Below are 11,160 nucleotides of genomic sequence, written 5' to 3' on the forward strand. Positions count from 1 at the left end.
CGTACCCATTTTCAATCATTCTTTTTTACCGTTTCTGTTTTTTTCCGTAATTAAATACTATTTTTTATACGTATATATTATTTTGTAAAGAAAGACTTTTGGTCTGTTTCCGTTAGAAGAATTAATTTTTAGAAGAAATGAAAGAAAAATAACGGAAAAGAAGTTTAATTTCTGATCGCTTACCGCTATCACGTAGAATTCAAAGACGATCGATCAATCGAGCTCCGTAGTATTCGACGCGCGATTAGAGGCGGCGCATCTTTTCCATATTCCGGATCAATAATCGACGTATTCTTTCAGGACGATGGTAGAACGCATGCCGGTAGAAGCCGAGAAAATTGTGGCGGGGTCGGACGAAATATCGCCAACGCCTTGATCAACCTTGGTCTGAACGCTACACGGTTAATATCCGTCGTTGGTAACGACCAGCCTGGGAAAGCTATAATTAAAAGTCTAGGAGATGGTGCCCAGACTGTGGAGCAGTTGTCAAATATGAACACGGCTAGGTACGCGTTGCTTTTCCCCGCCAATTTTCCGCAAATGCTAGATCATCGACTTCTATGTCTAATACTAAATTATCTCGACAATTATAAGTTTTTTCTTTCTCTCTTATCGATTAACTCACACGAAATCAGAGAACTCAATATTTCTTTTTCATAATTTCTTTTCTCTCTTTGTTTTCGTCCCTAAATTGTATTAGATTAAATAATTATAGATTTTTTTTAAAAGAACACTCGAGTACGTTTATCAAGTTCAAGGTCCGCTATTATGATTTAAAAGAACAGAGGTATAAGATACTTCTTGTGCAATACTGAATCCGAAGACAGTAAAAGCTCATCATTGGTATTAATGGTTATTGGTTTCTGTAGCGAATTGCTGATCGGAATAACCATTGACCCCGTAAATACCACTCGAGACCACTTGTCCCCGATTTCCAATAGTTTTTCTTTTGCCATCTTCGAATTCGTTCTTTCACACGTTGAAAGAGACATCTTTTCCTTTTGCGTTACATGTACATATGTACATTTGAATATTTTGTTCACTGGTCTTTTATTTATCTTCTTAAATATGTATTTGTGTTTGATTTTTAAGATGTACCGTGATCATCGATTACAAAGGCGAATGTCGGTTCGCAGTCGGCGAGATGGAAGTGTTCTCTAGTATCAGCCCGCATTTGGTGAAGAAATACCAATCGTACGTGGAGAATTCGAGTTTCATCGTTCTTGACGGTAATCTACCTCTAGATACGATTCGATACGTATTGGATCTTGCAACGTGCTCAAAAATTCCAGGTAGGTGATACTTTTATAAGCTTTTACTTCATTTCAGTTTTTTTTTCTTTTTTTTTTCATTAATCTCATAAAATATTGATTGTACTTTCAAGGTATATGATATAAAATCTGATTAACGTTTACTATGTAAAACTTTGCAATAAAAAGTAATTAGAAAGATATGTACATTTTTATGATTTTTCAATTTCGATAATTTTTATCGTAATTATTTTATAACTTCTAAAATAACATTTATAACTTCTAAAATATTCTAGACTTAAATATATATTTATATGTATATATAAAACAATAGTCTAAAAATGTGAGAACAGTTTTTTTTATCTAAAAATACAGGTTTTTATAAAAAAATATGCGAAGTTAATACTGTTGCTGAGAACACGCACTCAATTGCAGGGCAATGTCATAAAAAAATGACTTTAAAAGCAGTTTTATAAGTTTTCACTTCTAATTAATCCAAAAATAGTTATAAATCGATTTGAAATAAATCTTCTTTGAATACTATATATCCTCCCAGTATATAATAACTATTTCATATAAATCTATAAAATTAATACAAATTTTGCTTTATGTACTACATTTGCATTACTAAGTTTAACCATTTGAGTGCCACTGGTCTTTGCTGTTTCCCAATAAAAAATTGCGGCACGATAGCGCTTCTTTCATTCCATGTCCAAAAATGGCAGGCGGCGTGATAGCGCTTGTTCTATTCCTCGTCTAAAACTGCCAAGGAGCGCGATTGCGCTGCTTTATGTTTATATACGATAAGTCTTATTTCATTCAGTTTAATGTTATTCTGATATCCTTTTGAGCATAAGTACTGACATCAATGGGTTTAAATCATATAAAAATATTATTTAGATATTTTATGGCATTTATGTAAATTTCAATAATATTTGCATCCAAATGTTAGACTGAAATTAAAATTCGTCTTTTCATCAACTACCTCGTTAATATAAACATATATTTCATTATCGTTTTTTATAGTCTACTATATATAATTTAGTTCATTATATTATTACAGCAATGGTTGTTTAGAAGAGTAAAAACATGTACATTTACAAAGTATAATATTACTCAAATTTTGTCTTAATTTACCTAAGACTGAACAATAACTGTAAAGACATGTATCGACAAAAAATGAGCATACTGTTATTATCGGTTTCACAACCTAGAGCACTGGGATTTTTTAACACAGGATATAAGAAACGCAATAGCGCCACTTGGCACTCAAACGGTTAACATAAAGCTAATCAGAAAGACATGAATGAAATAACTGCCAAACCATATGACCATAACAAATAGCTATGGTTTGATTATATTAGTCAGTCTGTATGCCAATATTGCTCTCCAAATATTGATACTGCTAAAAACAATAGAGTACCTAAAATTTAAAAATTATTTGAAGGTCATAAACGTGTTTTGCTTATTTAACTGATATATTGTTGAAAACTTCTACTTACCTACTATGACACAACACACGAAAGCAGTAGCTAAAAGCATCCATTCACAATTCATTACAAATTTCAAAGGCCAATGGACTAAGATCAATACAATCACAACTTGTGCAAAGAATAAGAGTAAAAAAACAGATGTGACAAATGTTTGCACAACCATCAGTCACTGGCAATAATCATTTTCTAATTACATAATATTCTTTGAAAAAAATGTGGTGACACCCAACAAATTGTTTTTTGATTTTTTGCGAAATTAAGAATATGAGTATCTAATAAGCTGTTCAAAACAATATTCCTAGAATTACATATATTTAAAATTAGTGAAAATCTCTTTTTTTTAATTTAAATCCAGTAGGGACTGAAATGAAATTAATTTAACAATCAGAAGATATTTATAAACATAGCGAAAAAATACATAATAAACAATTAATAGAGGTTATGAATGTTTTTCACTCACTGCAAGTCTACGAAATGATATTGCTTACTTAAAGCGCGATAATATTCTTGTTCATCAACAGACATTATTATTATTTTGCTTCTTTCTTTAAGCCTTAAAATATTCTATTTATCGTAAACTTGCTACACCACATTCGTTTCACTACCAGTAATGTACCTTAGTTTTAGTTGACATCCTGCAAATTTTCTACTTTCTATAGTCAGATCAGTGGTTCTCAAACAAAAACAAAATAATATATAAATAATAACTATTTTCAACATTTAATCTTATCTTTATTGAAGTAAAGATATATTACAAAAACGATGCATTGTGCCTAGTTAAAAACAATTTTTTTATAATTTACAGTCAAGGACGAATAATTAAATTAATTCATATAATTATGTTAGTATTTTTATATGTGTAAATTACACTAGTCTTTACAAATCTTGTACATATAAATTGACCATTGGCAGTAAATGTTTACATTGTAAAACTTATACAACTTTCCATAACAACTTCTTATAATTCAAGAAAAAAGAAATTTTTCTATTGGATACAATTGAGATTACTCTTCCTTTGCTAAAATAATTAACTTTAGATATATTTCCATTAACTTTCATTTTCAGTATAATTTAATTTCCAAAAAGTTAATAAACAAGTAAAACAACAATAAAAATACAAAGGTTCCCTTCTCATTCCTACTTAATACAATTTATACATATCTTGTATATATAAAACTTGTATATATAAAACAAAAATACAAATCTTGTTTTATAACTTACTTTGTACTAGAATAATAGAAAACATATCTTACATTATACTATTATTAAAAACTAGCTAATATATGGATGGAATGACATTACAAAATTTTAGCACTAAATTGTTGTGCAAGTCTCATGTAATAATAATACTCTGACTCATGTACGAGATTCAAGCTGGAATCTTGTTTGAGATTCTTTTAAATACTCTCGTTTTTTACGTTGAACATTTGCTTCAACGAGGAGAAGAACTCCTGCTATAATTGTCCACATACTACCCACAGCTGCTATTATAAAGGACCAACCAAAGAAATTGTTTGCATGTCCAGGCATCCAGCCATCAGTATTTCCAAGGCAAGCAAATATAATTACTGCTAGTCCACCACTTATTCCACCAACAAACAGTAAACTTCCAATTGTCATAATAAGTTGTACATAACGTTTCTGTTCTGGATCACAACATAGAGTGAACAATAATATCAATACAAATGATACCATACTCAACAGGAAGCATAGAGTAAAGAAAAACTGTGTTGCTATCATAAATGCTGTAACAAAGAAATTAAGATTAGTGATACAATGACAACATGTTACTTTGATAAATTTATAAGTATTAATGGGAATGATTAAGCTAAAAAGAAACTTACGAGGTAGTAGAAAGCCTCGAATGTCAGAATAACCTGCAGTGAAGGGATCATAAACCCATCTACAACCAACGAAAAAGCGTCTGGGTGCGTCCATTTCTTGAGGATTTGGAAGTGATCTAAAGCAATGCGTCCACAAGCCTAATTTGTCGAGTTTTGCGCCAGTGATACGATAATCACTCACTAACCATGCTGGTGTACCAAATGCAACGCAAACACACACGAAAGCAGCGATAAAGACACCGACACCCACATTGCCGGAAAAGCTTCTTTTCTTCATTGTGAAAAAATTGTTTCGTGAATGATCACGATGTAAAACAACGCGTACGACAAACAATTCAAATCTACTGATCTAGTAAAGATCCCACGGCATTAACCACACCCAAACACGTTATGTTGTGTGATGACCATGTAGCTTACCATACCATCCAACCTAACCTTGTAAAATCGTGAGTATCCCACGAGTACAAACTAGCAGTTATGACAAGGAAAGGGTTCTCAATGCCTAATTAAAATATTATTTAAATATGTCAACTATATTTAAAAAAGAAATTTTAATGAAATATCTTTTTTCTGTTATCAGTTACGAAACATAGGCGATATAATAGTCATTTATTAACATTCATACATTTAAATGATAAATGCTGTTAAACTGTTAAAAACTGCTAAAAATTGCTAAAAAGCACATTAAAAATTTTGCGTGATATCTAATAATGTTAAAGTTAAAAAATCTTTATATTATAAGACTTAATATTATTATTATATATTATTATATTATATATTATTATTAAAGACTTAAAATGGGAGACGCTGCTAGTATGAGAATTTTTTATAAATTTCTATTGTAGTAACGACATTACGTCATTGACGTTTCAACTGAATTACATATTTCTACATCGCGAAATCTTAAATAGTAAATGAAACGGAAATACTAAAATGTATTTCTTCTTATTTAGGTCAATTTTCTCGGCTATTAAAGTTTTTAATAATAAAAATTTACGAAATCAATGTAAACTATTAAGCTTAAAGAGATAGCTCCGAAAAACGATAAAAAAGATTTCTAACGAATTGTTGTTTTGTATTTTATAAAAAAGAATTTGTTTAATTCATATCCATAAACTTCAATTAAAATTCTTGGAATCGATATGACTTATTCTACTATTCAGTTTATGTATGATTCACCGAGATGCAATTCACATTACTTAATGTCATTAAAATTAAAACAATATCGCAAAAAAATATTCATGATGAAATTGAAATTTACTATTCATTATACGTGTCATTTTATTAATAATTTTACGTTTCCGTAAATATTGTTAAATATCGAAGGATGATACGGAACCAATAGTAACACCTTTTCCAGGTGTGATCGATATAGTACGTGAAATTGTAGAAGTTGCTGATTAAAATAGGAGCTAAACTAGGTCAACAACTTACACCTGACGTCGATCTTCGTGCACGCAATCTTAGTCGTAACTCACGTTGAATTATTTCGCCCGATAATAAAATGGGTCAGAGTTTGACCATATTTACCCTTTGCAACCTAATTATTTTGCTTTAATCCGCAACTTACGCATATATTTATTTGTCAAAAAGGCAAATATGACAGAAAAATTAACATAAATGCGAAGAAGAGGAGATATGATTTCGAACAAATTACTTTATTCAACTTCATTCTTCATATAATTCTCTAACATTTCACTTCACTTGCATAATTAAGGCCACTTATATCTAAAATCTCTTCTATGGACGGATTCGTTAACAAAGTTAACATACAAATTATTTTACAAAACAATAAATACAGCATATTTATGTAACATTTTATTACAAAGACGTATAAAATATTTTTTTTATATTATTACCTCCAACTTCCCTCAAATATAAAAAATTATTGCATTTATAACTTTAAATGGTTGTATGTGTTTTTTGTTCTTCCCGTAATATTCTTTCTTGTTTCTTTCTGTGCCTACGGCCTTCAATCAAAAACAATGTACCTGCTATAACCAAAGTAAAACTACCAATAACAGCTAATGCATAAGACCAGCTGATGTTATTATGCTCCCAATTGGGCATCCAGTCTCTACCATCGCCTCGTGCACCAAATATTATAACAGCAATAATACCACACATTCCACCTAGTACCAAATTTCCACCAGTTGTCCATAGAAGCAACTGATATTTATCATGATGTTGTGAGCAACATGTATATAATACAGTTAAGAAACCTCCTATTAATAATAAAGTCAGACATAATGTAAAAAAGAATTGTGTTGCAACAAAAAAATCTGGCAGGAGTATATCATGTATTATGTAATATTCTTCTTCAAACACCCACCAACAACCATAAAATTTAGTGTCATACAAATGATGTGGATCTCCAAATCCTTGGAAGCATACCTGCCATAAACCTATAATAACATTTTATAAGGCAATATAGTATTTAAATAGTATTTTTCTTACTAATATGTCAAATATGTAAATCAAATTACCGATTTTGACAAATTTTGGATTTTCCAATTTTCCATCGGTTTCAAGCCAGTTGGGTGTGGTGAATGCAATGATGATTGAAAGAAATGCAAGTGCTGTGCATATAACAGCAGCTTTACCGTTTAGAGTTTTACTCATTCTATTGCTTTATTTTGTAAATAGTTTTTAAGTTTGACTTATTTTACGTGGTTTTCAGATTTGCTTTTAAGCAGCTTTAGGTTTTAAGTCGGAATGTGGTAATGTGACACATACACTATGCGTTATGTTTTGCGTTGTGTATGCGGTATGCGTCTATGAGACGATGAAACAAATGATTAATAGATGTCCATTCACATGAAGAATTTTTAGCGCTCTAGCAGCGCTCCATATTGCGAGGAATGCATTTAGTCTTAGCGCCATTATTTAAATAGCATCTTAAAACCAAACAATTAGTATATAAAAATTACATCCAGTGTATTAAGATAAAAAAAATATATTTAATATAAAATTTTAAAAATAATTATATTTGTAAATTGAACTATGATGTATTAAAATCAAACATGACATTTATTTTTTAGTTTGGTATGAACCCACGGATGTGAACAAGGCAACTAAAGTATTTAAAGCAAAATCGCAATGGCAAAATGTTTTGCATTTTATATCACCAAATAGGAATGAACTATCAGCTATTGGGAAATATCTTGGCATATCGGTACCTGACAACAAATTAACTATAGACTTAGAAGAAGTAAAAACAATTGCAGAGCAAGTAGCTGAATTTATCCCAGTGGTTATAAGTACATTAGGATCACAAGGAGTATTGGTAAATATTTAATAATTGGAACAAATCTAAGAAAATATAAATATAGAATTTAATAATTATTTTTTATAGGTCGTTCGTAAAGCCCTTGGAAATGATCCCTTTTATGATAAAAGAGGAAAATTGGTTGCTCATACTATGGTCACTTCTCGCCTATATCCCCCCTTATCTTTTATTTCTGATGATCCAAAAGAAACATACAATGTGAGTGGTTGTGGTGACTGTCTTACTGCTGGAATAATTTATGGAATTCATAAAAATTTAGATGAAACCAGCTGTCTTTCCTTAGCTCTAAAGGCTGCTGCACTTTCTTTAACTTCATTAGATGCAGTCCCCACTTCACTTTCATTATTATGCAATGATGCACAACGTTGATAAATATTAACCATTGGAAATTATATATTGGTATAAAATACTTTAATTATATATAATATATATTTTTATAAGATAGAGATTAAATGTGGACGGATAGATTTTAATAAATAATTAATAACTGTATAATCATAATTAGTGGCTATGCTTTTATATAAGTTCATTAGCTTTCTTCTTTCCCCATTTCATAATAAATTCGGCAACATTAAATTTTCGTTTACATCCATTATAATTCATATATCTTATTTTCCCAAATATATCTCTTTCTGGCCAACCATGATCATGGACACCACAGATAGACCACATGCAACCTAGAAGCACAAATAAAATATACATATTGTGTAATAATAAAATACATCACAGAAGGACAGATAGAGAACTGACCTACATAACCATTCGGATCACAACCATCGATACTGTACTTATTATTTAAATAATTGGCCCATTCTAAAGCAATCTCAGGTGTTTCAGTCCATTCTAATAATTTCTTTGCCCAATACATTCTTAAGAATCCATGCATTTTTCCTGTTATTATCATTTGATTTTGACATGCATTCCATAAATCATCATGTGTTTTAGAATTTTCCAACTGACTTAAAGAATATACATATTTTCTTGTATCCTTCCTAAATGTAATAAAATGTTAACAATAATCCAATGTACACAACTTGCAATAAATAAAATAAATTACCGATGTTTATTTAGTGTTTTTATAGCCCAAGGATAGGCACCTTCAACAAGATCGTACTTTTCATTATAGAAACAAAAATTATCACTAAGTTCTCTTCTAATAATAGCCTCCTCCATGAAGGATTCAACTGATTTTTTATACAATCCTTTATATTCTTGTATTTCCAAAATACAACGTTGTACTGAGATCATACCAAAATGAAACCAAGGTGATAAATTACTGATGGCATTTGACAAAGGATTATTACGTTCATCTCCATATTTTTGTAAGTGATTCTGTATAAAATTTTCAAGTTCCTTAATACCATTTCTATATCCTGGTTTAGCCCATGTAATTTCAGTTGTTGGCTTACTTGCTTCTACATCTTGCAAAGTTATATCCCAATTGTTGTTTTCAAATTTTTCTTTTGTTAAATATGGGTGCTTAATAACAGGAGGAAATTCTGTTAAAAATTCTTGTAATTTTGTATTTATTTTATTTCTGATGGTTTTAGCAGCAAACTCCTGTTTTGATGATGCATACCAGCAAGGCACAATATTATGAGCATCTATCTTTGAAAGATGTATATTAACATATCAAATGATTATCTGTAAATTACATCATCAATTAAAATCGTATTTACTTGATAAATAGGGACATCTTCTGGAAGATTCTTTTGTACGTTATCGATCCATAACATAGGTAACTTCAGTGGATAAAAATCAACGATCACAGCCCCCATGTTATATGTTTTTACAAATTTAAGAATACTCTCATTTGGTTCACCATGTAAAAGATGAAAGTTTAGATTCAGTTGTTTGCATTCTTCTTCAATCTCCATTAATCCTTTTAAAAGAAATTTGTAATATCTCATAGAAGCATTTAGGAAACTTGGCATTATGCAAAAACATATATGGAGGGGTACATTTCTTTTCACAGCAATTTTCTGGGCAAAGAGCAGAGCCCAATTGTCTAAAAATGTTAAATCTTATTAATAAACTAATAATAATGAAAGAACTATGTAGAAATATGTATTAAATATATACCTTGTGTCCTAATATCACGAAACATCCAATACAGGATACCCTTACAGTTTTCTTTAACATCATTTAATTCGCTTAAATGTTTAATACGTTGTTTATTAAAATTAAATGTCATAATAGATTCAGATACCTAAAAAATAACAAAATATTCAAAGAAGTATATTTTGCTAATTTTCTTAAAAAAGAATCATCTTACATTTTTTCTATTCTCTTCAAATTTTTTTAGAAGATTGACAACTTTTTTGCGCTTAGATGGATTTAGCTCATCCATATTTTTGTATACAATTTTATTTATACTAAATAATACTGAAATATCTATACATATAATACTTTGCACGATTCTTACAACTTTTGAACTTAACAACTTACGACTATAGAATATTAAATCATATTACGCAATACATATATCTTACAGCCTAGAATATATGAAATACAGAACAATTTATCTAAATCATTTAACCGCTAAAACGCTACTAACTTAGAGTTAGAAACCAGCCATATTAGAGTCCGTACTGTTACTTATTTTCTGATTGGTTATTCCCTTGAATCAGCTGTTTTATATGTTCATATAATTTTTAATAGACTTCAAATAGGTAAAAATAGAAAAATGAAAGATAACTGGAGGACACAGTGCACCATTAAAATGAAAGAAAACGTAAAAATGGATGGGTAAAAAATTATTCAATAATATATATGATTCAAAGCAATTTATTTTAATTCGTTGTAACATATACAGCAAATTCCTTACGCATTGTTTGTTTCTTCGCTGACTGCTTGATATCATTGAAACAGAATAAATCAAAATATGTTGGGTTACATACATTACACAACACACATTCCATTATATACTATTACACGATTATAATGAAAAGATAAGAAAGATAAAAAAGAAATATGCACTCAAAGCAGCGCAAAATCTTCCTAACAAGATAAAATAAATAGGTTACCTATTAATTGTAACATTATGTTTCTTCTTGCATACATGTATCTATTCATTTGGACAAGTTGAAACAAACCCAACTTTACGACACACTGTGTGATCGTAGAACGTATAAAATGTGTAGAAGTAGTATGTAACAACTATTTTATTCGATAGAAGTAAACAGCGTTTCGATACGCACTTATACAATGTCGAAACACGATGCGTTTTATACAACAGTGATAGAGATGAAAGTTTACTTGGAGGGAGAATAGCCAATAGAAAT

The 11,160-nt window shown here is 29.9% G+C and overlaps 4 protein-coding genes across 6 annotated transcripts in view; 1 reads left to right on the forward strand and 3 right to left on the reverse strand.

Annotated features, from left to right (window-relative positions):
• LOC117161426 (uncharacterized) overlaps positions 1–8,942 on the forward strand; it is a 35,790-nt gene extending 26,848 nt beyond the window's left edge. For both annotated transcript variants that reach the window (XM_033342968.2, XM_076618782.1), the window contains 4 exons: positions 301–506; positions 1,093–1,292; positions 7,629–7,873; positions 7,943–8,942. In XM_033342968.2, coding sequence (XP_033198859.2) covers positions 301–506; positions 1,093–1,292; positions 7,629–7,873; positions 7,943–8,245 — 954 coding nt within the window. In that variant the 3' untranslated portion in view covers positions 8,246–8,942. The remainder of the gene's footprint in view (positions 1–300; positions 507–1,092; positions 1,293–7,628; positions 7,874–7,942) is intronic.
• On the reverse strand, positions 3,454–5,068 carry sinu (claudin family member sinuous). The gene is made up of 2 exons (XM_033343279.2): positions 4,588–5,068; positions 3,454–4,488 (listed from the first exon to the last, which is right to left on the reverse strand). Exons 1-2 carry the CDS (start codon positions 4,862–4,864, stop codon positions 4,100–4,102), a joined length of 666 nt encoding a protein of 221 aa, XP_033199170.1. The 5' UTR covers positions 4,865–5,068; the 3' UTR covers positions 3,454–4,099.
• kune (claudin) lies at positions 6,225–7,366 on the reverse strand. The gene is made up of 2 exons (XM_033343312.2): positions 7,074–7,366; positions 6,225–6,992 (listed from the first exon to the last, which is right to left on the reverse strand). Exons 1-2 carry the CDS (start codon positions 7,207–7,209, stop codon positions 6,490–6,492), a joined length of 639 nt encoding a protein of 212 aa, XP_033199203.1. The 5' UTR covers positions 7,210–7,366; the 3' UTR covers positions 6,225–6,489.
• On the reverse strand, positions 8,287–11,136 carry LOC117161482 (deoxyribodipyrimidine photo-lyase). Of its 2 annotated transcripts, none has more exons than XM_076618787.1 (6): positions 10,903–11,136; positions 9,959–10,085; positions 9,556–9,884; positions 8,934–9,484; positions 8,627–8,868; positions 8,287–8,553 (listed from the first exon to the last, which is right to left on the reverse strand). In XM_076618787.1, exons 2-6 carry the CDS (start codon positions 10,068–10,070, stop codon positions 8,393–8,395), a joined length of 1,395 nt encoding a protein of 464 aa, XP_076474902.1. In that variant the 5' UTR covers positions 10,071–10,085; positions 10,903–11,136; the 3' UTR covers positions 8,287–8,392. The 2 variants fall into 2 exon arrangements, with proteins under 2 accessions (XP_076474902.1, XP_033198945.2); XM_033343054.2 differs by lacking the exon at positions 10,903–11,136 and adding an exon at positions 10,152–10,352.
• Between the last annotated feature and the right edge of the window lie 24 nt (positions 11,137–11,160).

The sequence above is a fragment of the Bombus vancouverensis genome, chromosome 5, assembly GCF_051014615.1.
Source record: "Bombus vancouverensis nearcticus chromosome 5, iyBomVanc1_principal, whole genome shotgun sequence".
Classification (NCBI taxonomy): domain Eukaryota; kingdom Metazoa; phylum Arthropoda; class Insecta; order Hymenoptera; family Apidae; genus Bombus; species Bombus vancouverensis.